This window comes from Notolabrus celidotus, chromosome 13 (assembly GCF_009762535.1).
Source record: "Notolabrus celidotus isolate fNotCel1 chromosome 13, fNotCel1.pri, whole genome shotgun sequence".
Taxonomy (NCBI): Eukaryota; Metazoa; Chordata; class Actinopteri; order Labriformes; family Labridae; genus Notolabrus; species Notolabrus celidotus.
Genome location: NC_048284.1, coordinates 11,797,471 through 11,823,437, shown reverse-complemented (window position 1 = coordinate 11,823,437; position 25,967 = coordinate 11,797,471). Strand labels below are relative to the sequence as shown.

Below are 25,967 nucleotides of genomic sequence, written 5' to 3'. Positions count from 1 at the left end.
TTTCTCTTCGGTTTTATTACGTACAAGTTCCAAAGACACACAAGACACGGACAATAAAAGATTTCAGTGTGAGGTCAACAGCAGGTTAGTGAACTGTTTTTAAGAGTACATTATCATAAAAGTACTTTTACAGCACAGTGTGTGTACAAAACAGACTGATCCAAAATGTGCAAAGAGCTGGTAGTAAAAAGTCCCTGTAGGTGTAGAGCTAAAGGCCTCTGTGTGCTTTATGTGAAACAAGTTAAAGTGCAGAAAAACAAGGATGCAATGTAAACAGGACAGGATAGAAAGTGTAGCTGCTGGTACTGAAATAGGAGGGAGTAACAAAAGGGTAAAAAAAACAACAACAAAGATATCAAAGTCTAAGTGTTGCAGCATACTGACTGGAAAAGAATATCTGATCATTTTTAATCTTCCTCTGTTTTTATTTGTGATTTAATAAAAGCATAGTTTTCTTTATTAGCCACCTTTAATCTGTTGTTTTTCAGGTGTGATGCCAGCCATGTGAAAGACATCAAGGACTGTCTGAATGAAACACAAACAAATATCTACAGTCAGCTTGTTTTATCTGTATGAGGTGATCGTCATAACATGTTATGGCCATGCTGGAAAAACCTGAGTCTGTAGGTGGACTGTGGATCTGAAATATGAAAATATGTATATATATATATATTTGAAATATTTTTTATATTTATTTGATAGGACAACTGAAGAGAGACAGGAAATGTGAGGAGTAGATAGCTGGGGTAGACATGCAGGAAATGGTCAACCGGCCGGGAATCAAACCGGCAGCCCCTGCAACGAGGACTGTAGCCTCTGTATGTGGGGTGCCCAGCGCCCCATTAAAATAGTTTTAAAGATTGTTTCTCTTATAAACAGAGTTTATTAAATCCACTTGGACAAAAAACACAGACTTTATATAAGATGGACAGCACAACCGCTTCCCAAAGGTGAAGCCAAAACATTAAGAGCTCCCCCTGGTGACTCAGAGTAAAGTAAGTAAAACAATTAAATTAAATTACATGTCAAATCTGTCATTACAATCAGCACTATTCATGCTGGTTTAGATTCAAGTGTTCATTCTCTGGACTTTTAATGAGTTATTTGATGTTTAAAAAAAGAGAACATCGGATTCCATGACTGACAAGTAAATCCAACAAGACCAGAGAATGAACGGTGAGACAGCATTTCACAAACCCAAACAGACGAGTCATTGAACTTCTCACAACGTCTGCTTCAGATTGAAAAGCAGCTGTTCTGCTGTGGACTGTACCGACCTGAGGGATCGCTGCCATCTTATTTATAAGTTCAATGTGTGCTTTAGTTTTGTGAAAGTTTCCCACGGCTCCACCAGCCATATTGCTTCTGAGCATGCATTGTCTACAAAGTACGTTCAAGGCAACACGCAGGCTCCTGTCGCAGTGGCATTTCAGTTTCACTTTGTTAGGAGAACATAAAGGTGTGGGTTTCACATCTGTTTACAGCTGATGGCATGAAACCAAGCTGACTCAGGTTTATTTTCTTTATGAAAAATGAAACTACTCTGTACAAATATTCACAGTTCCCTTTAAAACTCATTGGAGGTCTGTTTTAGAAATAAATATAAATCAAATATAAAACATAAAACTCTAAAATCAATGTTCTAGTTTGCTCATGCTGTCTGGTCTGAAGGCTGAAGCATCTTCATCAGTTTTTGACTGACAGGTAGGAACTCTATCTCCCAGCATGCTTTGTGGTAGTCCCTCATGTCTTCATTCTCTATCCACCTCAGGGCCTCTTCTTCTTCTGAGGAGTGATTGTAAGACAGTGAAGTGAGAGTTAGTTTCAGTGACAGGTTTTAGCTTCCAGGTGTGATGTAAGGAGTTGTTATGGTTATGACGGTGGGGGTACCTCTCTCCCTCTCTCTCCCCCCTCCCCCTGAGGGCCCCTGATTTGAGTGAGAGCATGTAGCCTCCCTCCCTTGTTATGTAAGGATTAGTAATAACACTGTGTACCAACCTGAGTATGTGATCAGGATCTCCAGCAGTGACTCTCTCTCCTCTGTGTCCAGCAGCTTCTCAGACCCTCCACCCAGCATGTTCCACAACGCCTGGCAGACCTGACCCGCCAGCTGCCAATCACCCGGCCCCAAGTCCTTCAGACAGTCCACAAGGCTGGTCACATACACACACACACACACACACACACACACACACACACACACACACACACACACACACACACACACACACACACACACAGAGGCAGACACACACACACACACACACACACACACACACACACACACACACACACACACACACACACACACACACACAGGCAGACACACACAACCACAAACAGACGCTCACACATCAGATGACTCGAGGCAGAGGGATTCACATGACCAGCAGGTTTGTGGGTATTAGCTCCACTTCACTTGACTTCTACTGAGAGAGGACTTTGTGTGTGTGCACGTGTGTGTGCACGTGTGTGTGTGTGTGTGTGTGTGTGTGTGTGTGTGTGTGTGTGTGTGTGTGTGTGTGTGTGTGTGTGTGTGTGTGTGAGAGAGAGAGGGAGGAAGCATGACTTTAAACGTTCAAGTACTGATCCTCTGTTGAAGATCAAAGCTTGAAATTTAATAAACCAGTTCTCATGAGTTTGTGAAACTACTGTAAACCACTTTCATGAAGGCTGACATGATGAGCAGCATGTTCTTTGTGTGTGTGTCTGGTATTTGGTGATGCTGCAACTTCTAAAGAGATCAGAAAACCGCAGCACGGTGTTCTTCTCAAGGAAAGTTTGATCATTTAAATTACGTTTTTGTTGTTTCACCAAGAGTCTGATGGATCATTGAGACCAACTTGGTTTGTGAGGTTGGGGAAATTATCCAATAAAGCCTTTGATAACATGCCTGTGAAGTTTGACTTTTTGCACCATTACAATACTTATAGGCAACTAGTCATCATATCTTCCGCTCCATGAAACATGTTAATGCTCAGTAGTACACATATACGGTTCTTTAATGTATTTGCATTGTACTAAAATGCCTTCATTTTCAATGGGTATAAATGCGGCTGAACAGGTGCAACCCAAATATTTCAACATTAACATATTAATATAACATTATAGTCATTATGACCTTCAGAAAAATGTGTTTTTGGGAGGTGGGGTAGTGCATTATAGGCCCCTGTGGCACAGCCTAAGCTTTTCTCCTAAATCGCGTTTCTCCCCCTTACATTACCTTTACTTTTATACTTTAAGTAGTTTTGAAACCAGTACTTTTACACTTTTACTTGAGTAAAAAGCTTGAGTTGATACCAAGCGGCAACCTCCGGTCTAAAAATATGAGTCAATGCGGAAGTGTTAAAAGCTGCAGTTCATCGAGGATCCGCTTGAGGCTGGCTCCGGAAGTACCGGAAGTCACATACACATGAATGGGGAAAAGACGATCTTTGCAGCATTAATAAACATGTTTACAGCCTGGTACAAAAGATGAGTGTAGTCTGAATAGCTAATTTCTCGATGTCCTCTCACTGTGAGGGGGGTGAATTTTTTTCTAATTCGGCAATTTCGAAGATATTGAGATTACCAGTCTTCTAATGAGAGGCACAGCTGCCTGTGGGAACACTGCAGCTGTTGGCTAGGAGGCTCAAAGCCCGCCTCTTTGCGTCACACTGGCTCGACAGAAGCAATATGGCTGCCGCAGCCGATTGGTCTCAAAACAGCTCTTCAGAAACAGATGGGTGACGTCACGGATACTACGTCCATATTTTATACAGTCTATGGTTGATACTTTAACTTCTACAGAAGTCTTTTTAAAGTATCTTTACGTCTACCTGAGTAATGAATGTGAATACTTTTGACACCTCTGTGTATTTATCCAATAAAGCTGACTCTGTTTATGGAACGTGGAAACTTATGTGGGTTTTCCCACAAGTTAAATCAAACAGATGACCACTGTAGTTGTGGATACGTCACAGAGTGAAATTACTTTGTTTGAAGATTTCAGGTGCTGGGTTTTGTTACCTTTTCACAGAGTTAGGTAAATTTCTAGGCTAAATATGTCTGGGCTGCAGTGTGTATGTAGTATATACAACAGATACACACATAAGGTGCATTTCGACCAAAAGTTCCACGGTCTTTTAGCCCCCAGAACTACTTTCCCCGGAACTAAACGGTTCCTGTGCCCCCATCGTTGTCTGCGTTTCGACCGCATGCTGAAGTCCCAGGTAGATTGTGTAAATCAAGCCAGTGACGTATGGAGAAAAAACATTTGATTAAATAATATTTTTGAAATCTTAATAAAAAACTAAACTAGTATGCATTCCCAGGAACTCCCTCTGTGTTTCAACAACTGTGTAAACTCCACAAACACCGTTACGTTCAACCGAAAGTCCAAGGACCTTTGAAAAGTACTACCCCCCAAGCAGGGGATTTTCAGAGGGGACACTATCTACTTCTGAACTAAATTTAGACCCTGGTTCCTCCAGTCGAAACGCACATAGTTCAGGGGTAAAGTTCCTGCGGTCGAAAAATGCCTATGTATGTTTTGATCTTTTCATCCAAGACCATGCAAAAGGCATTTTTTCTCACTGGTTATTTGTATTTAGTACAATTATGTCAAACAAATATCAACCAGCTGAAACACAGCAAAAATGTTGTTATCCTATAAATATGGATGAGTCTTTTATTGATTTTCACTGTCATGTGCTGTGTTCATTGAATGCCAAGGTGCTTTCTTCTGTAATTCTGTCATCATCATATTGTTCAATTCAATATGACCTTTTCAGATCTGTAAATGTGCGTGTTTCATACCCGAGCTGCAAATCTGTCCAACAAACTTCAAACAAACTCTAAACCTCTGAGAGCATCGATCCTTACTTTGCAGCAGCCCCTTCCAGTGAGAGGCTGACCCTGCTGGGGGGATCCAGAGCAAGGTTGGTGAGGACCCCGCAGGCTGAAAAACACATCTCTGTGCTTTTGGAGTCCAGCAGCATCACTAGAAACTGGTGCACTGAGGGAGAGAGAGAGAGAGAGAGAGAGAGAGAGAGATATGCTGGTGTGAGGGAGCAGAGGAGACAAAGCAGGGCAGAGACAAGAGAGCTGCTATCATCACAGTCAGCAGGTATGTTTATACCGACCGGCCTTGCAGATTCAGTTCAGTCTAAACACGACACGTAGGATGCTGAGATGCTCACTGTGTAGCGGACAGTCTGTGACTTTATGACTGGATGATTTATACATCTTAGCAGGAGATGTATCTTCATTTGAGTCTGTGTTTTCAGTCTTTTAATTATAAAAAGGCTCAGTTTTTATTCTAACATGACAACATGCCTGCAAAGTCAGTAAAGACCATAAGTCATAAACAAAATATGGAACAATTGTGTTGGTGGTTTTATGTCCAACGTATACTCTACCTTTGTTTTGCATGATAAAGTCACGTACATCCTTGGACTGTGACAAATTCCCATAAACACGTGTGGCTTCGAGCACCGCGTTCATGCTGGAGCTGAGCAACAACTTCAACATCACTGATTCAGAAAGAAAGAGGGAAAAAGGGAGAGAAATTAAATGCAAAAAAACACGCTTTTATCTTTCTCTTCATTAAGAGTTGTTCTTTTTCTCACACTTTGAGATTGAGAGTTGATTGTGTGTCAGCACGGAGCTTTCCTCCTGGTAGAAGGACAGGTTGTTGATGGTGGCAGCAACGTTCACCAGCAGCTCCTCACTTTCCTGCACACACCTCAGCTCTGTCACACACACAGGGGGGAAAAAAGAACAAGAAAGGAAAGCATCATCAGCGCAGTAACTTTGATTTAACATTATCCTAGACAGGAGAGTAGAAGTTTCTGATTTGCTCTCACAATCCCCCCTCTTTAAAATTCAGCCAACAGAGGGAGCATCTGCACTGCAGGTCAGCAGGAGCAAGCTCTCATGTTCCTGAACGATTACTGTCCACTTTGCTTTCTCTTTCTAGTGACAGGAGTCAGAATGATGTGAGAATTTTTAAACAACACTTTTAGTTTCCTTGCAAAAGAATGATGCTTTTACAGAGCACAATGAGCCCAAGCTTTCCACCTGATGATGACCAATCAGGTACAAGCTTTCATCCTCTCATCATGTTGATAAAGGAGAATAGTTGGAGTAAGGGAAGATTGTTGATCCATTCTGCAACAGTGACACTGTTAAGATGTATTTTTTATGAGTATGATGAAGACACCCAAAGTTACCATTAGATGAAATAGATAAACAGAATTATTAATAACTTATGATAAGAAGCAAACATTAAGAAGTCAGACTTTGTGGTTCTCAGCTTTCCTTAAGTGGCATCATCCCAAATGAAGCAGTATCTGTAGTTAATTCTGGCCTGATGTGGTGGTTTTGATCGTGGGCTGGCATACATACAAAAGGTCAGTGTGACCCAATCCACCCAGCCATGACACGGGGAGCAGCTCGGAAACCGAGTCTGTTCCCGATATAGCAGCAGATGTCGTGTGCTCGCTCATAAATCGCAGATATTGCGGTTTCTGTCACCCGGCGCCTGTGTCACACTGAATTTCGTTTCTAGTTCTGACTGGAAATGTGGCTTTGTGCCCCCCACCACCCCCCTTCTTCACTTATAATGTGAAGCAGCACAGTCCGACAGGCACTCGATCAAAACAAGACACTGATCAGTCGAGTCTGCTCTTTCATGCTGCACTCTTATTTAGTTTTCTGTTTACAGCTGTGTCACAGCAGCGCCACGTTTTTATCAGTCACTCATTTTATGTTTCTGTTACTTTACCCATCTTACACTCTGGCATCACTCGCAAACTCAGCTATCTTTTGTAATTAGATCTTTTTCACCACTTTGACCTCAGTTTTCTTTGTTTAATCTGTTCTCCAAACTGTGTGTGGGAGGCAGGTGCCGGAGAAATTGAGAGTTTCACACCCACCTGTGTTTCAGCTCAACCTGTCCTGAAACCATCTAACCACACGGGAGAATTTCACATACATACACACACAAACCGAGTCGGCTGTGAGATGTGACAGAACATCCTGCTCATGCAGCGAAGCGCTTCGTTCTGTCAGAGAAAAACAAAACAAAAAAAAACACATGCAGACCAAAAGAGGATGTGCTTCATGTCGAACAAAAAGCCCTGAGAAGAGAGCTGGTGGTGGAGTGAACAGACATCAGGAGCGTGTTTTTCGACCAACGTCATGTTTTGTTCCCAACACAGGGGAAGTGGTTTGGTGCTTGCAGATACTTCTTGTACACACAATGCAATAAACAGCTATTTTTAAACTTCTTTTTCACACTGCTTCCTTTGTACGACAGAGATTTCCAATCAAAGACACATCTAAAGCTTAAAGCAGCAAGTCAACATGCAGGCCTGCTGGTCGTACCTAAAGTCTCTAATAGTAGTATGGGAGGTAGAACCTTCAGTTATCAGGCCCCTCTCCTTTGGAATCATCTACCAGTCAGTGTCCGGGAGGCAGACACCCTCTCTACTTTTAAGATTAGGCTTAAAACTTTCCTTTTTGATAAAGCTTTCAGTTAGAACTGGCTCAGGCTTAAACCAGCTCTTAGTCTTAAGCTTAGACTGCCGGGGGAACTGGTGCACTGACACACTGGGATCCTATCTCACCCCCTTCCCCCCAATCCCCCCATCACTTACTTAAACTCTACCTGTCCCATTAAAGTTACTAACCATAGACCTTTCTGGAGTCCCTGAGCTCCAGTGTCTCGTAGGTTCCTCTGAGCTGCCGTAGGCATCCTCCTGCTGCGGACGTTCCGGACTCCAGCTGATACGGACGTGCTGGACTTCAGCGGCAACAGCATCTACTACTCATCTCATCACTATCACCTCTCTCTCTTACTTCCCTCTATCCCTCTTTCAAGACCCAACTCAGTCGAGGCAGATGTCTGTCTAACATGAGTCTGGTTCTGCCTGAGGTTTCTGCCTGTTAAAAGGAAGTTTTTCCTCGCCACTGTAACTAGCTCAATACTGCGAGGTGCAATGTTCATGGTGGATTAAGGTGGGGTAAGACTGAGTCTTACCCTGTCTTGAAGTTGGGTCTCTGTTCATAATTTGACAAAGAGTACGATCTAGACCTTGTATGTTTGTAAAAGCGTTTGTTGTGATTTGGCGCTATACAAATAAAGATTGATTGATGATTGAAGTCTCCCACTGACTGCCTCTCTTTTCATTTTCTCTTAAAAAAACAAAGGGATGTGTTATAATGATCAGCTGTTTTTTGTTATTGTATTTCTTTCTCTGTCTGTGAGTTTGTCACTGTGCACCTCCATCTCTCTGTCTCTTCCTCTCTCCCATGGTCCATTTGATCGAGGTAAACAGCTTCCTACCAATTAGTCTAGTCCTGCTCGAGGTTTCTGCCTGTCTCATGTAAGATTTTTCCTTGCTCATGGTGAATTAATCATGGCTCTCAATCACATAACACATTCAAGTGTAATGTATTGTGATGAATTGGATGGATGGATTGATTTGGTTGAACACAGACGCCAGCAGTATGAGTTGCCCCTGCTCTCTGCTCACCCAGTGTCTCCATCAGCAGCTGAATGCATGAGATGTTGGTCGCCAGAGCTGGACCCACAGCCGGGTGGATGCACATGTTGGCCAGCACCCTGATCAGCTTCACCAGCACGTCGTCATCCTCCTGCGGCGTGCAGGGCTTTCTGGGAGAAGGGGGATCACTCGGTGGGGGTGTCTGTGGTGACACGTCTCTGCGCTGGTAGTTGTCGTACAGCTGCAGGAGTGTGTTCATGCTGCCCTCGCACTGAAAGAGCTGCAGCCGAGCCTCCTCACTTTTGGCTGTGAGGTTCCCGAGGGTGAAGAGAAGGCGAATGACGAGGTCCTGTTGGAGAGGAGGGGAGAATACTATAGTGTTCAATCTGCAGCCTGGTAGAAAAAAGGTGTTCAGATGTTTCTGTCTGTTAAAAATGTGGCTGAAATGCAAAACAGTGGAAGGAAAAGTTTCAGAAAACCTCTTAATTTGTTTGCTAAAGGAAACAACTACCATGGGGACAGGATATGAGGTATATTTTGAGCTTCTTAAACCTGATTCAGATGTCAAAATCATTCCAGTACAGCCAATACAGTATAATAGTTAACAGTCATTTTTTTTGGTGTCCAGGTTTTAATTACAGCTCTGTAGGAGTGAATAATCTTGTTTCTGATGGTCTTGTTTGAGTTTGTTGATCATCCAGAGGCATCAGTATTAATTACAGTCTGTTTTCTAACTAGTCAAAAACTCATTACACTAGCTTTAACTGGTTAATGCAAATGGAAATGAAAACAGAGAAACATGTAGTTGTGTTTGAAGTAGATTTTTTTTACATTTTTTGTCAAGAAACCACCTCAATCATACAAAACAGAAACATACTGTTTTATGTCTCTTTTAAAAATGATCTTTCTTTGTTTTTATTGGTCTTTTTTTTTTTTAAGTTACATTTTTGGGCTTTTTGCCTTTATTTGATAGAACAGCTGAAGAGAGACAGGAAATGTGGGGAGTAGAGAGCAGGGGAAGACATGCAGGAAATGGTTGACCGGTCGGGAGGCGAACCGGCGACCTATGATGAGGACGCTAGCCTCTGTATGTGGGGCGCTTAGACCGCTAGGCCACCAGCGCCCCTTTATTGGTGTTTTCTTATGAGCGCAGTTCCCATTATTTAATCATGTTTACACAGTCAATTCTTTTGCAATTTTGGGCCTGCCTTATAATTGCATTTAGATGCAAAAAATAGAATATTTATTGAAGATTTAGAAAGATCTCTTTTAACCTTCCTGTTATGTTGCGGGTCAAATTGACCCATCTTAAAGTTCAAAAATCTAAAAAAGAAAAAGTTTGAAAGTATTATTTCGCATTTCTAATGTCACAGTGGATGGAAGGCTAGTGGTATTCAGAGGTTCCTTCCATCTTAGGTAATATATGCCTTCCAAACCAGCTAAATACAGAATAAAGATCTGGGCAGCTTGTGACAGAAGAGATGTCTCATGGTAATTTATCAACATCACTTCATAAAAAATTAAAATCAAAATGTAAAAGAAAATCAACAAAAATCTATGTCATGTAAAACTATTGTATTTATATTAAGGGCTTTTCAATGTACATTAAAAAAAGTTTTAACATGAATTTCATAAAAAATGAGTGAGCTATCCTCAATGAACCATGATCTGTGAGACTTAAAGAACACCATTGCACTAAATATTGATTTAAATGTTTAGTAATGAGTTAATAATGAGATTTAAAAAATGTTTACTGGGAAATATTTTTGGTTCTGGCACTTTTGGATCATTAAATATGCCCCGAGTCAAGTTGACCCAGGAACATTATTGCTGTCCCTAAGAAACGAACATAACAGGAGGGTTAAGAGAGAGAGGGTGTGTCTGATGTGAGATGAAAAACAATCAGGGTACCAAATTAAATCGTACTAAATCTAAATCCACTTTAGGTGTAACACATTGACAGTGCCTGTGAGTTCACAGCTGTACAGACATGTTCCACCCTGCCTTTCAGTCAGTCATCTCACTGACTGGGCCAAAAAAGGTAACAAATGAAAGCTTGCATCATCCGTTCATCCTGACTCTACTTAGTAAATAACAAGAGGAGCAGGTGAGCGAAGACGCACTCTTTGCTCCAATAAACGTACGCTGACTTTGATATGAGGACAGGACAGGCTGTCCTAGGAGTCATTACATATCTTACCCTCCAATCTGTGTGTGTGTGCGTGTTTGCGTGTGTATGAAAAGGCGTGGGTGAGTGTTTACTTCATATGAGATTAAGAACACATGTCAGAGCTGTCTGATGCCAAAGCCCCGCGTCTTTCTTTTCCTGCTTCTCCCCTTCTCTGTCTCTCCTCCCCTTCACCTCTGTCTCACCTCTACTCAATCACCTCCTTTATGTTTTTTTTTTACTTTTCCTCCTCCATCTCTCCTCTCCTTCCTTGACTTACCAGCCCCTCCTGGGCTGATTAAATGTCAAAACACACACACTCACAGCAGGGCAGAGAAAGAGACACAAGCACTACACGCAGAGGGACACAATGTCCTGTGGATGTGCTTGGACTTGAAGTTCATAAACAAACTTGCTCTAAGGGTAAACACGCTGAGTGGACTTACTTCATAAACGCTGGAAAAGCTTGTAATAAACACACACACAGAGACACACACAGACACACACACACAGACACTAGAGGAGGTTGGTGGACTCACCTGTTTTTGGTGATGTTTGCTCAGCAGTTCTAAAAATAGCCGGTAACAGTCGGGGGTCTGGGCCAGAGCGAGGCGGCACTCAGAGTAAGAGGAGAGTTTACTGAGGGAGAGAGAGGACAACAAATACCTCTGATCATTCAGCCGCTGCTCTGCTGGGCTGACTAAATATGGAGAGATTAAATCAACACTGCTAATGGAGCAGTAAGCCCATGGATTCTTTCATTATCTCAGGCAAAATGCTCACACAGCGTGAGTTATATCATCACCGTACTACCTCTGCCTCTTTAATTCTGTTATGTGGACATTTAGTTTCACTCTTCAGTGCTACACTTTTATATTTCATGCTTCATTCACAGATGAGGTAACTGTGCTATGGCAGGAGGCTGAGACATGTGACTACAAACTGAATATCAGGACTCACTCACTTACTCACTCACTCACATTATCCCATGTGCCTCTACATAAGGTCACTGTTATAACTGACACCTATTGCACAACGTTTGAGCTGGAGTAAGAAGTTCACAGTTGATATGAGAAGGGTCTGTCTGACTCAGTTATAATAATACATTTTATTTATATAGCACATTTTAAAAACTTGTTTACAAAGTGCTTTACAGAGTGCAAGACATAGCGAGAGAAAAAACATAAAAGCACATGACAAAGGTACGGAGAGCTAAAGTGAGTTAAGTAAAAACAATAATAAAAAACGTACAGAAATTAAAAGTCATTGATGAGTTATGAAGTAAAAGCACATTTAAAAATGTGTGTTTTCAAATAGATTTAAAACAGGACAAGGATGTGGCTTGCCTGATCTACTCCAGCAGGTCATTCCAGAAGTTCCAAGAGGGACCTGCCAGATGATCTCAGGCAGCAGTTGGGGACATACATTTTTAGGCATTCGCTTAGTTACTCAGGGGCCAGTCCATTTATTGCTTTAAAATTGAGTGTTAAAATCTTAAAATCAATTCTAAAACCCACAGGCAACCAGTGAAGAGAGGCTGAAAATGGTGTGATGTGTTCCCTGTTATTGGTGTGTGTGAGGAGCCTGGCAGCGGCGTTAAAGCTCAGTGCTTCTTCCATCTTATCTAGAATACGGTGTCCTTTTTTAACTTCAGCAGCTTGAACTGAGACTTTGTAATGTTTATCTCAAAGTGTTGGCCCCGAGATACTGGTCTAAGTACATATGAGAGTAAGAACAAGTTTAAGTTAGTCTGCTGTCATAGACTGTTGAAGCATTCTGACTCATCCTTCACTTTCAGTCACCTGAGAAGCAGACAAAGAGGTGGAGCTGCTGCAGGCCCCGGTAAACAGCTACAACGCACCCTACTCTCAGTAAACTTGGCCACAGGCCTAATCATGCAAATCTATGCATAACTCTGGGTCTTACTATATTCAAAAAGTTATAAGAGAAATTCACCCCCCTTTAGTATAACAGTTAAATATCCAGACCAAACCATGTTTTTGATCCAGGCTGAAGACATGTTTATTTCTGCTGTGAAAATTAGCGTTTTAACATGTGTGTTAAAGGAGTCTCCTGAAGTTAGTCTCAAGTGGACCCGGTTTTCCACTTCCACACTGGCTTAATTTTTTAACACCAGAGGTTGCTGCTTGGCTGCTACACCCTACTAGATCTGGCACTGGCTAACGTTAGAAATGCTAACTTAGAATACTGAGTGTTGAAATGATCACAGCATAGATCCTTAACTATCATGCTTGAGCATCCTTGCTAGCAGAACTACATAAGGGGCCGTAGATTTTTTCCAGTTGTACAGTCTCTGTTGTCGTGATGGCTCGCCTGCTCTGATGTGGACTTGAAAAGTTTGTCTGCACTGGAGTAAGAGAGACCGTATAAATGTCAAGTTTGCCATCTTTTACAGTGAGTGAAGATTTCTGTCACATCCTGTGTCCCAAGTTATCCTTCTTCCTGCCATATATCAGCTTTAGTCTAGGTCAGAGTTGTTGTCACTGTTGGGACTGTAGCATTTTTATTTAGCTTTCGTGACCTAAAGCACCTTGCTGTTTTTCACATGATGATTTGTTTGAGCAAGTTTACTCAACTGTGAGTAAAGCCAGAGTCAACTTTAGTTGAGTTAGCTGTTTGAGTTCCATTCCCATAAACATGCAATAAATAAATCAAAGGTCCTTATACAACTTGAACATGTAGTTACATTTAGCTTTTAGGCTTCACTCTTTAACACACTGAGACGTCTTTATTAAAACTATTTAATAAAGCTGCAGGCAAAACAGAAATGAGCTGTGTCACTGCTGTGTGAGATTTTCTAACGGTGCAGACATAAAGACAGGTGGTAACCACATCCTGCTCTTTCGTCAGACCAAACTACAAAGGCTCCATGTAAGAGGGTAAGATTTAAAAGAAGAGATCTCAGGAGTGTGAGGGTGAAACAGATGGCTACTTTTGATCTAGTTAAGAGCAGCTTCTGATGGTTTTAATTTGTAAACCAGAAGTGCATGTGTGATACCTGTATATTCTGGAGATGTTGGTGCAGATGTCCTGGTCTTTGCGGTGATGACGCAGCACCTCACAGAGCTCTGACAGCAAAGAGAAGGAGACGAAGAGTGGACGGGAATCTGGATGATCTGCAAGGTTCCTCAGGGTCGCCGTCAGCTGCAGGGGCCAAAAGGTCAGACAGAGGTGTTTTATAGCGTTCATATATATGTCAGTATTACATGTTAGTGTTTTGCGATTGTGGCCCGCACACAATGTCTACCATGTGCTCATTAAAGCTGGCTGCTGGCCCGTGCAGAGCGCCACACAGACCGGAAACTATTCAGCACGCACATAAATCATTCTATCACAAGAGGAAAACGGTCATTTCCAACACGCGGCAGAACTGAACGTTCTGGAAAAGTCATGGTCTGCATATTTCCCTCCACTAACAGCTTAATGAGTTGTGTTAGATATCAAATGAAACGCTGGCTGGAGTGTTTGCTTGGGCCGACTTATGCCGTTCAAAGCAATCATTTTCGAAAGAGTGATGTTAGGTTTGTTTTAGACCAAAGAGGCCGGGTCAGCAGAGAACATTATGCCCTTGAAGCAGCTTCTATACCAGACCCGAACAAAAACATTTCTGTGTAATAGTGGGGAAATCTGGATCAGCCAAAACACACAAAAAGAAGTAACGATGAGTTTTTTATATTGAACAAGTATACTACCGGTCAAAAGTTTTAGAACACCCCAATTTTTAAGTTTTTTATTGAAAATGAATGTCTCATGTAATGTCAATGTCAATGTTTCAATGTCTTATTGTTTTCTGAAATGAAAACATCGAACAAATAAACAATTGAATTTCAAAAATAAATCATGGAATCAATTCATAAACCAAAATGTAGTCTAAACTTTTGACTCATCGAGGTAGCCACCTTTGGCACCTTTTTCTTGCCGTTTATTAAGCAACACATTACTTTCTGGAGTAGAAGACCAAATATTGCTCAAGAGGGTATGGTACCACAGTGTGTTCCAACACTTCGGCTGTTTCCGCCTGCTACATACTACTTACTAATGTAGTAGACAGTAGGTATTGCCTTCTACACACTGCCTTTCAAATGTAATATGTAGTATGACTGTTCTGTATGACATCACTGGATTTCCGGTTTCGGAAAACGGAAGTAAAGAACGGCGAAGCCCATAGAGAAACTGCTTCTTTAGCATCACTTATGATTTATAAAGTTAAGAAGTTGTTTATATTTAATTTGATAACTTCACAGCATCCATAACTGAGTTCCCCCCGTCAAAAAAGAAGAGAAAAGAAAAAGTGGAACGAGTGCTGTGCATTGTGGGAAACAGTGCGCGAGGCAGACTGGTCCGATGCATACTTTGAAATTTTCCCGAATCAGAACGACATCCAGGGAGTTTTGGCAAACTGCAGATTTTGCTCTTGTTCACATACTACTTACTACATACTGGACTTTAGCCAAATCAGTACGTACTGCTAGTATAGTAGGCGGTTTCGAAAACAGCCTACTTTTATGCAGACAGAGGGAGTAGGAAGTAATCAAGGACAGTTGGGACACCTGTAAGAATTGGTTGCACCTACTTTCAAGGCTTGACTAACCTCTATTGCTGCAGAACTGCAACCCATTTCTTGTTACTGAAAAAGGCCTTTTACCACTTACCTTTGTACCATTTAAAGCTATTCAATGAACGGGAACTGCTTGGATTTCAATAAGAAACTTGAAAAATTGGGGTGTTCTAAAAATTTTGACCGGTAATGTATAACTGTGTTTTTCACTGACTGAAGAATTGGTGTACATTAAATTAAAGCACATGCAGTGCTTTCTGCACTGTGACACACCTGTACGAGGATGTGTCCTGCAATAGTAAAGTGTCCGTCTTCCACTCTGAGGAGCCTCTGAATGAGTTTCTGGGAAACACCCAAACAGTTCTTGTCCAGCAGAAGTCTGAGGATTGCACTGTTTCCGGAGAGGAATTTCAGAGTCCCAACACAGTAAAGCAGAGCTTCACCAGAGGCTGACACATCCTCACTGCTCAAAATGCCCAGGAGTGAATCTAAACACAGAGAAAAAACCCACAAATGTTAGAATCCATACAACGCACAAATTCAGGCAGGAACTTTACAAGAGTTTCCAAAAAAGGAACCAAATGGAACCAGACACTGAAAAACAGACATATAAAACTTCACCCCAGGCCACTAGAGAACACTTCACTCTGGGGGCAGCTTACATAGCAGAAGTAAACACAACATTTTTGTCTAATAGTGGGAAAATCTGGCCAGTAAACACAAGACAAGTATTTAACATTGTGCTCCTTTAAACTGACTACATAACTTGTTTGTTTTTTCTCAAGTATCTCTAAGAAACTTCATCCTACGCTGGTGAAGATCATCCTGACTTGACATAGTGTTCTTCACCTATGATAGAGTTGTTCTGGAAGAAGGCGTCATTGCTTTCGCTGCGGCTGATCTGGAAGACAAGCTTACAGATGTTGAGTAGGTTGTTTCCGCTGACACGCAGCTGGAGGAAAAAAAAAAGTTCAAGAAATTTTAGATTAGGAGTCCTTGTGTTGGGAGGCTTCGAAGCAGACACAACAACACAGACCCAAGATGACTCACGGCGAGGCAGAGCTTGGCGATGTGCAGGTTTAGCTGGGTAGAGTTGAGGTCGATGAGGCGGAACAGTGTTCGCAGTATCCCTGACCTCCTCTTACAGCGTCGGCCAAGCATGTCTGCTTCTGCCAAGGTGCTGTAGAGACCGTCACACAAATCACACAGGCAGTCCACTGAACCCACAGAGCCGCCTGGCACAGATATTACATTAAAAAAATGATGTCAAGTTCAAGGCATGGTAAGAGGAGACAAACATCCCAAAATAAAAGGACACTCTTGTGTGTGTGTGTGTGAGTGTGTGTGTATGTGTGTGTGTAAATACAGATGAGTGATGTTTTCTGTATGTGGTTGTATGCTGGAGCACTAAAGTGAAGTTCTATGGCATGATGTACATTTATTATTAACATGAGGAACTTGAGGTTAAATCTTCTACATTAATAATGCCCTGGTCAGCAGTAAAAGAGAGAACATTCCCTTCCTTTTCGAAGACACTGCGCTTGGTTTCAACGGTCAAATAAAAGGGAACAGTTCTGCAGCAGGCAGCACCGATTCTGACGCAGAGAGGAAGAGAAAGGGTGGAGTCTTTTCCTTGTGTGTGTTTTTTTAAGTTAAAATAAACGTTTTTTTTTCCCCCTGCATAAATAACTGGGTTTGGCCATTTCTACAGAAGCTTGGCTGCAGTCTCACACTCTTACACTGCCACTGTAATTTCCCACTGAATCTGAGAGGTGTTTTATGCATGAGCCAGAAGGCCTTTTGGTACGATAAATATTTAACATTTATCTTTCAAATGAAATTTCCATTAAATTTGTAGAGTGTTAAAATATTTACAACCATAGGTTTCATTTCAGAGCTGCCAGACTGCAGTTCAGGCGAAGACAGCTCTGCATGGATGCCAAACATAACAGTATTTAGTTTGCTTTTCTTCAGTGGTTGAAATGACAGTGCTTTTCATTTTGTGGGACTGCATGCATGACTATCTGCCAGGGCTAAAAATCTATTTTTACTCCTGAAGAGTGTAGAGTGAAATGAAATAAAAATGAAATAAAAGTGCCAGCAACATGAGGCACTTACAAGAGAAGAGAAACAAAATTATTATGGCCACATTAGATCTTAAATTTAAAATTCCTCAACTAAATGTATCATGAACTGATGTTGTGGGTGTAGTAGGTTCCAGAAATTAGATATTCTTTGGGGTTATATAAATACACCTGTACAAAAGCGCTGTATGGTTCATGTGTGCAGTTTTTTTTTTTTGTGGGCACCCTTTTTGCATTTTTCACACTACCTCCAGCCACGCTCTCTAGTTGCTGCAGAAGAGGAGCAATCACATTACTCCACATCACTGCTTCTGCATCCTCCACTGTGCTGGTGTTGTTGTCTCCACTTCCAGCTTCTGAAATGTGCACAGAGAATTACAGTTAGCCAATTGCCACCTCCAAAACCCAGACAGTGAACATGTGCTGCGAGCCCGGTTCACAAGTTCACCGTGTAAAAATAAAACAGCAGGAAGTTCGATGCCACAATGAAAGGTCACCATGAACAGCTACACTTCCTCTGAATATCTTTTTTTCTGTCTCTGTGCTGATATGTAATAATTTAAGCATGGGGCATGAGAGTGTGTGCATGTGAGATGGAAACACATGTGCTTGTGTTTGTGCACGCAAATGTCTGCATACTCTGAGGCACCTCATGCACCTTTTCAACATTTGCATACCCTATAGCCTGGTGTGATGCAGGAAACTGTGGTTGCCCAAACCAACAGCTCTTTTAACAATTTGTAGGCAGTCTCTCAGGGTGAAAACTAAACACTTAGCAACAGCAACCCAATCAAAATTTGACACCAGGAAGGGTTGTTCATTTTAGGGGTGTGGCCATGATTTTCTGGCCAAATCTGTTTAAATGAACCTTATATGGCTGGGGTTGAGAAAGTAAAGGTGAAATTCAAAACGACATGTTGTGATTACAGTTTTAAACTTTCTGCAGAACAAATCTTATCATTTTGTAAGATATGTTAAAAATTGCAGTGTGTGCAAGTTAGTATATCTGGTCAAACCTGTTTTCTGTCCTGCTCCACACTCAGTGGGTCTCTCTCCTGAGTCATCACCGGGCTGTTTTATCCTGCTGCTGGAACAAAGAAAATCAGAAGGAGTCTGGTTACATCACGCTTTGGAGACCTGTGACATCTCATTTTTCCTCTGTAGTTTAATTGACTCTTTGCTCATGTTGTAAAAAAATATATAACGGTAAAAGGAAAAATAAATAAATTGTTGTGCCAAATAATACAGCTCTTGAAAAAGTTGCTGACATTGTATTCTGTCAACAAGTCTGCAAGCGTAGTTTCACTCAGTGCCACTAGGTGTCCCTGTTGCAGCAGAGGTTGGGACTTGTGTGCAGGTGCACTTATCTGAAAAGTGTGTCTGCCTGTCTGAGGAGAATCATTTGAGGTCTTTCAGATACATGTGTGTGTGCGTGTGTGTGTGTGCGTGTGTGTGTGTGCGTGTGTGTGTGTGTGTGTGTGTGTGTGTGTGTGTGTGTGTGTATCTGTAAGTTTTTGTGAGTTTGTGTGTCTGTGCATCACATAAAGAGCTCTAACAGACAGGAACCTACATCTGGGCTTTGTGGGCAGTCTGGTTAAAGCTGTTCATGCTTTGTCACTGTGAGCTGTCTGTGCAATAACAGTGAAGTGCGTCCCAAAACACGCCCCATGTCGTGCTAAGCTATGTGTTGTGGCTTGCCCTCTGCATGTCATCGTTGCACCTCTCTCTATTCTGCCAAGTCTGCTCTATTCCACTAACACTTTGAGAGTGACTCAATGCTTCAATAAATCCTGTGAAACATGGCAGGTCGCCTGTTATGACTTATTACTACTGTACAAACTGAGGAAATGATTATTGATAAATAGATATAAATATTCAGTCATCTTAATCTTGCCTCTATAACATCAAGATTTACTTTTCAAATCTCACACCAGAGAATGAATAGAGAACATTGAATATGGGGTAAACACTTTTGTCAAAGTCATTATGTTATCAGTTCTGTCTGAGCTTTTACAACCCAGTGACACTTACTCATGGTTTCCATGACATGTATTAGACAGGAAAAGGCCCTCAGCGTTTTAAAAAGCATTCCTCTTTTCTTCTGCATTGCTTTAAGGCATCAGCATTAACATACAGTACATGGGTGCTTGTGTCTTTCTGTTGTGATTAAAGAGATTGAGTGTTTGGTATCAGCTGGCACATGCAGCATATACAGCAGGGAGTGCTGGCTGAGGCATGTTGCAGTGAATGTCAGAGAGGGGGCTTTGGCTCTCTATGATAGGATTAAGAGGCTGATAATAAGGCCTCTTTGTGTGATACTGCATTCTCTGAGACATGACCTCATCCTTGTCTTAGGCCTGGCCAGTGCACTACAGTCACAACACACGCTGCTGCCAGCCTTGCCCAGATGGGCACCCAAATCTAATAGAGAGCCATTTGGAGCTATAAAGCTCCGGCTTATTGGAGAAAAAGAACCTAGTGGATGTCTAATCTCCCCTATCTTTATATCTCATCCAACTCATCACATTAATCTGTCGTGCTGTGTCTTTTTCCACTTGCATTTAGCGTACGCCTGGTTTGACTTTTCCTGTACTTTTCACTCGATTAAGCGTTCATTGCAATTCCAAAGAACAGTAGTTCAAAAAAGTTGGACCTCACTCTTATCAAAAGAGGAAGTCTTTAATCTTATCCAGCAACAAGTTATACAAACATGGTTCTGTTAACTTGGCTTGTGAGGACGGAGGTGAGGAGGTTGGGCTGCGGGCGGTAGCCCAGATTTCCTGTAAAAGTGTTTTATGGTCTGTCCCGCTCTCCGGCCCCACCCGATCGATAGGGGATGGATTCTAACGACACTTCCCGACCTCACGCCCAGAGTTATGCCCTCTCGTGCTGACACGCAGCTGATGAGATCGGCAGAAAAGAGAAGAGCTCGTAGCCTCTCCGCACTGTGGAGGTGTAAAAGCTGACACATGATTGTGATGACGGATAGAGGCATTTCATCAGGAGTGAAGCTTTCTAAGAAACTGGATTTAATGATGACCCAAAAATACCGTACAGCAAACTATAAGACGGTTTAATATCGGAACAGAGTAACAGGATGAAGAATAAGTTGTACCTTTAAGAAACTGACTCCACTGTTGGTGTCACTTCATACGCAGCTGACAGCACTCTTATCTGAATGTGCCTAACAGGTTTTGGATCCAGTGCTCTGGAAGCCTTTGTCTTTTGAGACACGTTTTTTTAAATACAGAAAGACTATCAGAAAAGTCATTAAAGCCTCATATACTTTCATCATTTGAGAGCTGCAGTCATAAATTGAATATTTGTATTTTTGGTTGTCCCTCTAATCACAATCAAATACTGTTTAAACTCTATAGGAACTATTCTTACAAACAAAACCCTTACAACTTACTCTAGATTTAATTTCTCCGATGTTGTTTCATTTTAATACCAGTCTTAGTAAATCATTTTCTGTCATACTTCTTTCTTTAAACATCTCATTGAGTTTATTATTTTTGTTATTATTTGAATCATTTCTTTAACATATATTTATCAAATTAAATTATTTATTTATCTATTTATTTTTTGTATTCACCTGATCTTGTTCATGCTACCTTATTTTTAACTTTTCTTTCCACTCTTACTTATTTTATTAATTTAACTGTATTGATTTTATTTTATTTTTAAGTATTTTATTTATAATCCTCCCTTTTATAATTTTACCATTGCTGTTGTTTTCTGTCTCTCTGTTATTCTGTGAAGCACTTTGGGCTGCATGTTTTTATGTATGAAAGGTGCTTTATAAATAAAGTTGAGTTGACTTGAGTTATAAACTAAAACAGGAAAACAAAAAAGCATCAGAAAATGCATTGGACAAAGCGGCTCAAATGAAAAGATGGAAGCAAGAAAGCAAAGAGGTGGCAGTGGAGGATTTGATGAAAGGCAATAACGGGAGACACAATCAACTCCATCTAGTAATGGCTACCACTGCAACCTTTGTGTGCCTATAAATCTTTAACTCATTGTTGAACTGTCACTCTGGTCCAAAGGAGGGAGCAGGAGGGGGTGTGGGGGGGCAGGCAAGTGAGATGGACAGATCCTGTAAGTCAAACAGAGGGGTGGAAAGCGTACCTTTCACTCGCAGCTCTGCGTGGGCTGGGTTTGAGGGGACCACTGCAGACCTCGCTGTGGTCTGAACTGGGGAGTCTTTTAACTGGAGGCTGCTTTTGTCCCAGGCCTGGATTCAGTTTCTCTTTCACTACACACAGAGAGGATGTAGAGACGTTTTTTTTTTTACAGGTTTTTGTCTCTTTCATGAGTTAAAAGTATGATGTGTCAGTTTTTTTTCTCTAACACTCTCTTTATCTTTATATTTCCTCTGAATATTAGATTATGAGGTGAGGATTTTAAAGAAACGGCAGCAGTAAATTTGGTTTTTCATCAAGCCCAACCACAGAGAATGTAAATCAGGTATGTCAGCAAGTGAATGGATCCATTCATTTACTTTTGAGAAAACTGCTCCTGCACTACGCCTTCACTGAAGATTTACAGCAATGAATGAAACACAAAGAGCTTTATGTTTTCTGCTTCTTTCTTCTCATGTGCTGTTTTTAGCATTATGAGCACAACATGTGTGATTAACAAGTATCAGCAACTACTGTATAATCTTTGAATTTCTCCTTTTTTTTTCTCAATGATTCAGCCTTTCATCAGTTTTTCTTTTTTAAAATCCGTACCATCTGTTTTCCCCTCTACAGGAGGTAATGTGGTGAGAGATCCAGCCCGGAGAAGTCGTGCCCGCGCCCCTGCCAACCCCCTCTTTGTTTCCAGTGGGTCAGTGGGGGGTTTGGGAAAGGCCTTGAATGGATCCTCAGAATGGCAGAGGGCTGGAGACTTTGGCTTCTGGTACCAGAGAAACATATTCATGACATGTGATGATGTGAACAGTGAGTCAGAAGATGAATGCATCAGAAACATAAGTTTACAAAGATCCTGTTATCTCGATTACTTATTAGGTCAATCTTTTTCATCTTTTCATTAGCATTATAATTAAAACTGATTAAATACAGGTAAGACTTTATATTGGTGAGCAGAGATGTGTGTATCCTGTTTCTGTTATAGTTTAAATGGTCAAACATGTTCTTGTTTTGAAAGGATTAATGTCACATATCTATAACCAGATACATTCTTTGCGGCTAGTCTCCTTAAACCCATCAAAGCATGTTAGGAGGCGGATCTGGGAGAGGATATTTCGGAGGAACTTTGGGAGGATGCTCTTAATAAAGTTCACAAATCATCAATTTGTGCCAAACACGGACTGATTCAGTGCAAAATGATACACCGCTCCCACTTCACAAAGGTTAAACTATCTAGAATCTAAAAAGATGTTGACCCAATTTGTGACAGGTGTCATCAGGCTCCGGCCAGCCATGGTCATATGTTCCTGTCTTGCTCGGCTTTAGATTCCTACTGGCAGAATATTTTTAATGTACTGTCCAAAGTAACCGGAAAATCAGTTGAACCAAATGCTATGATGGCACTGTTTGGTGTAACTCCACCCACAGAACCACTATCTTCTTAATGAGAGGCTCCCTGAGGGAATTTCACAGGATGTGGGACTCGTTCTTTAAGTATCTGCAGGAGCTGGACCTCTCTGAGATCCCTGATTAGGTGATTGCCTTTGTGGCAATTCTCAAAAGTGATGTTGAGGGCGGCAGACTGACCAATAACAATTTATTTATTTTTAATTGTTTTTATTTTGTATTTAATTTTAAATATTTTTTTGTATTTATCTTCCTTTATCCTTTACTTAATTATTTATTTACTTTATTTTCCTATTTCTTTATACATTTTGATTTGTATACGCTTCTCTATATCATTTAAATTTTAATATAATATGTACTATTATTGTTGTTGTTGTTTTGGGTCACTGTCTGTGTGCTGTCTTGGTTTTGTGTTGTTTGCATTTAACAAAATGTCAATAAACTTATCTGTGAAACAAAAAAAATGTCAAACATTAAACAGTGCATTAATGTACCGGAGATTAAAACAAATGACTATTTCTACCACATATTTTATAGATGTGTGTGTTTGTGTGTGTGTAAGAGAACTTACATGGCCCAGAGGAGTGAGGCGAGTCCCTGAACCTGGTCTAGAGTCAGGAGCATCAAAGTTTTGAGCATGAAGACTGCAAAGTGAGAAAAAAGGAACATTACTTCATGTTACAGAGGAAACATCTTTGACCTTTGAACCTCACCAGGAAGTTCCTTTAAGTTGATACTAACGGTAAATAAAGCTCTCCAACCTTCATACTCAGGTGCTGGTCAGTTGCAGGAACATATATGTTTACTTTACTCACATAAAGTCACAGTAAAGTCATTACATTGTGCAGTGGTCGATTTTATTATTTTTCATTAACGTTGAGTTTGAAACAAACCTAAAGGCTGATGGAGGCCTGCTGTCCTGACTTGCTCGAGCAGAGCTCTGTCCAAACAGCTGCCTGTGCCCATCTCTGGGGGTAAACGGTCGCTGGGTGGACTGGACTCGCAGGGACTGTCTGGCTTCACTCACAATTTCTGCACTCGTCTTCCTCAGAGCATTTTTCCGAGGATTGAAGGGGCTGCAGATATCATGCTTTCTCTCCATTGAGTCCATGTGACATTTGCTGAGACAGTCTGAAAGTGACTCAAGGGGTTTGATTTCATTAGGTCATCTCACTGTGAGGAAAGAAAAATTGAGATATTACAATATAAAACAACACCAGAAAATAAAGGACACATATCTATAAAGACTTTAAAATAAAGAGAGCTGACACATGCAGCTCATTTAACAATTATCTGCTGGGTAGTTTATGCTTGCTATTTCATATGGCTATTTAAAGTGTATTAAAATCTTAACCAATAACACCTGCCCATAATTATAGATTGATTTTTGCAGTGAACTTAAAATGCCAATATTTCCATCTGAAATGTGCTAAATGACAAGAGGAAATGTACGTAGCTACATCTTACCAAAGACGTAAAGAAAGTGCTTGATGTAAAATAAGTCTGACAGTATAAAAGCCTAAATAGACTAATTTGACTGAGTAGAAAGTAATGCCAACATCCTGCAGGAATATTGATCAATGTATTGTAATGTAAAGTACAAATAGTGTCAAGCATAAAGCTGATTATCAATGTCAATGCGATTACTAATCAACACAATGTTTGTAGTTTCTTTAAAAAGTGTAATTACAAAACTCCATCCTCTATTGTAGGAGTGTCAAACATGCGGCCCACGGGCCAAAACCGCCCTGCCAGAGGTTCCAATCCGGCCCGTGGAACGCCTTTGCAAAGTGAAAAAGTGACAGGGAAGACATTAACTGTCATTTTTCTATAAAAGTAACTACTATTTCAAATTTGTCCTCTGGGGGTCGCATAAAATCAGACCTGACTGAGTGCACCTGAACAGCGTTTTATCTCAAATCAAGAAAACAGATAACTTGCTTTTTGCATATTCATAAAGACTTTTTAGAGCACTATAAGATGATCCACTAACTACTAACAATAGCACTACACCCCTGCATACAACACTGTCCAGGCAAGCAAACTGTTCATGCTGGAGCTGAGGGGTCCAAAATAATCAACTTTACCTTCTTCATTATTATAATCTATCTGTTCTTTTGCAGTAAACATTGCACTCTATGCCAGGTGAATAGGTAACCTGTGCGTTTGGTGTATTCGCAGCAGTTTTCAGGGCTTAAAGAGTAAAATATTCTGCCCAAATATGAGACTTATAATGGCAAAAAATACAACAGCTATTTATGTTCAAAGATATTTCATTAAATGTGAACATTTACAGGATGTACTTGTACTTTTTTTGCATTAAAACAAAGGGAAACATGAAGAGTTGTCATTATTTATAGGTTATTGTGTTATAATTTTACTGGTCCGGCCCACTTCAGATCAACTTGGGGTGTATGTGGCCCCTGAACTGAAATGAGTTCTGCTCTATTGATTCAAATGTAATGGATTTAAAGCCTTTAAGAATGAAAGTCAGTTTCAGTATGGGTGACTGAGAAGTCCCTGAGCGCGTTCACGCTCCGTCTCCATGGTGACCAAATGTCGCTGTGGTAAGATGGTAAACAAACAGAGAAACTCGCACACAATAAAGGCCAACTGAGCCTTTATATTCACTTTAAGAGCTTTTAAAAACTCCTGAAGTGTTCCAAACTTTTATATGACAAGGCGAAACACTAAGAGGGAACAGGAAAACTGGGCTAACGTGGATTTTATCTAAACTACTGAGCAGAAGGCAGAGAAACCCCACAAAAACTTACCGTTAACCCTAATAAAAGTCTCCGTGGGTGATAGTAGGGGCAGCTTCCACTCCAAGTGTAAATCCCAGCCCCCTAAGTGAACACGAAACGACCATGGCACCTGAAGAGTGTTGAAAACAGGTTGAAAACTCTTCAGTTTAGCAGCTTGAACCATGAACGCAACAAGCTAGTCCGGGGTACATGTGTGCGCGCTCATCTCTGAGAGGCGATGACGCGCCGAACGGGGACGCGCTTCAAATTAAGAGAGGAGAAAACTTCAGCGTGACACGACATCATGTAAGTCATGCAGCCGTCTCTTGCCACTAATTCATACAAAATATATGTTATTAAG

General features: G+C 41.1%; 1 protein-coding gene across 3 annotated transcripts; it reads right to left on the bottom strand.

The window, feature by feature from the left end:
- Positions 1–863: 863 nt before the first annotated feature.
- armc2 (armadillo repeat containing 2) lies at positions 864–25,852 on the bottom strand. 3 transcript variants are annotated; one of them, XM_034699098.1, is made up of 18 exons: positions 25,637–25,851; positions 23,756–24,035; positions 23,434–23,506; positions 22,056–22,221; positions 21,451–21,577; positions 18,336–18,406; positions 17,568–17,675; positions 16,286–16,470; positions 16,085–16,187; positions 15,509–15,723; positions 13,676–13,821; positions 11,196–11,295; positions 8,520–8,838; positions 5,610–5,732; positions 5,400–5,513; positions 4,864–4,996; positions 1,999–2,153; positions 864–1,785 (listed from the first exon to the last, which is right to left on the bottom strand). In XM_034699098.1, the coding sequence occupies exons 2-18, from the start codon at positions 23,971–23,973 to the stop codon at positions 1,652–1,654; spliced, it is 2,490 nt and encodes an 829-aa protein (XP_034554989.1). In that variant the 5' UTR covers positions 23,974–24,035; positions 25,637–25,851; the 3' UTR covers positions 864–1,651. The 3 variants fall into 3 exon arrangements, with proteins under 3 accessions (XP_034554989.1, XP_034554990.1, XP_034554991.1); XM_034699099.1 differs by having other exon boundaries at positions 18,336–18,403; XM_034699100.1 differs by lacking the exons at positions 864–1,785; positions 1,999–2,153 and having other exon boundaries at positions 4,885–4,996; positions 5,612–5,732; positions 25,637–25,852.
- Between the last annotated feature and the right edge of the window lie 115 nt (positions 25,853–25,967).

What these genes read in the sequence shown, in the direction of transcription:
- armc2 (XM_034699098.1), bottom strand. Translation starts at nt 23,973, where the DNA reads ATGGACTCAATGGAGAGAAAGCATGATATCTGCAGCCCCTTCAATCCT. An exon ending in AACATCTCCAGAATATACAG is followed by an intron (nt 11,296 to 13,675) that starts GTATCACACATG and finishes TCTCTCCCTCAG; the next exon opens with TAAACTCTCCTCTTACTCTG. An exon ending in GATCCTGATCACATACTCAG is followed by an intron (nt 1,786 to 1,998) that starts GTTGGTACACAG and finishes ATCACTCCTCAG; the next exon opens with AAGAAGAAGAGGCCCTGAGG.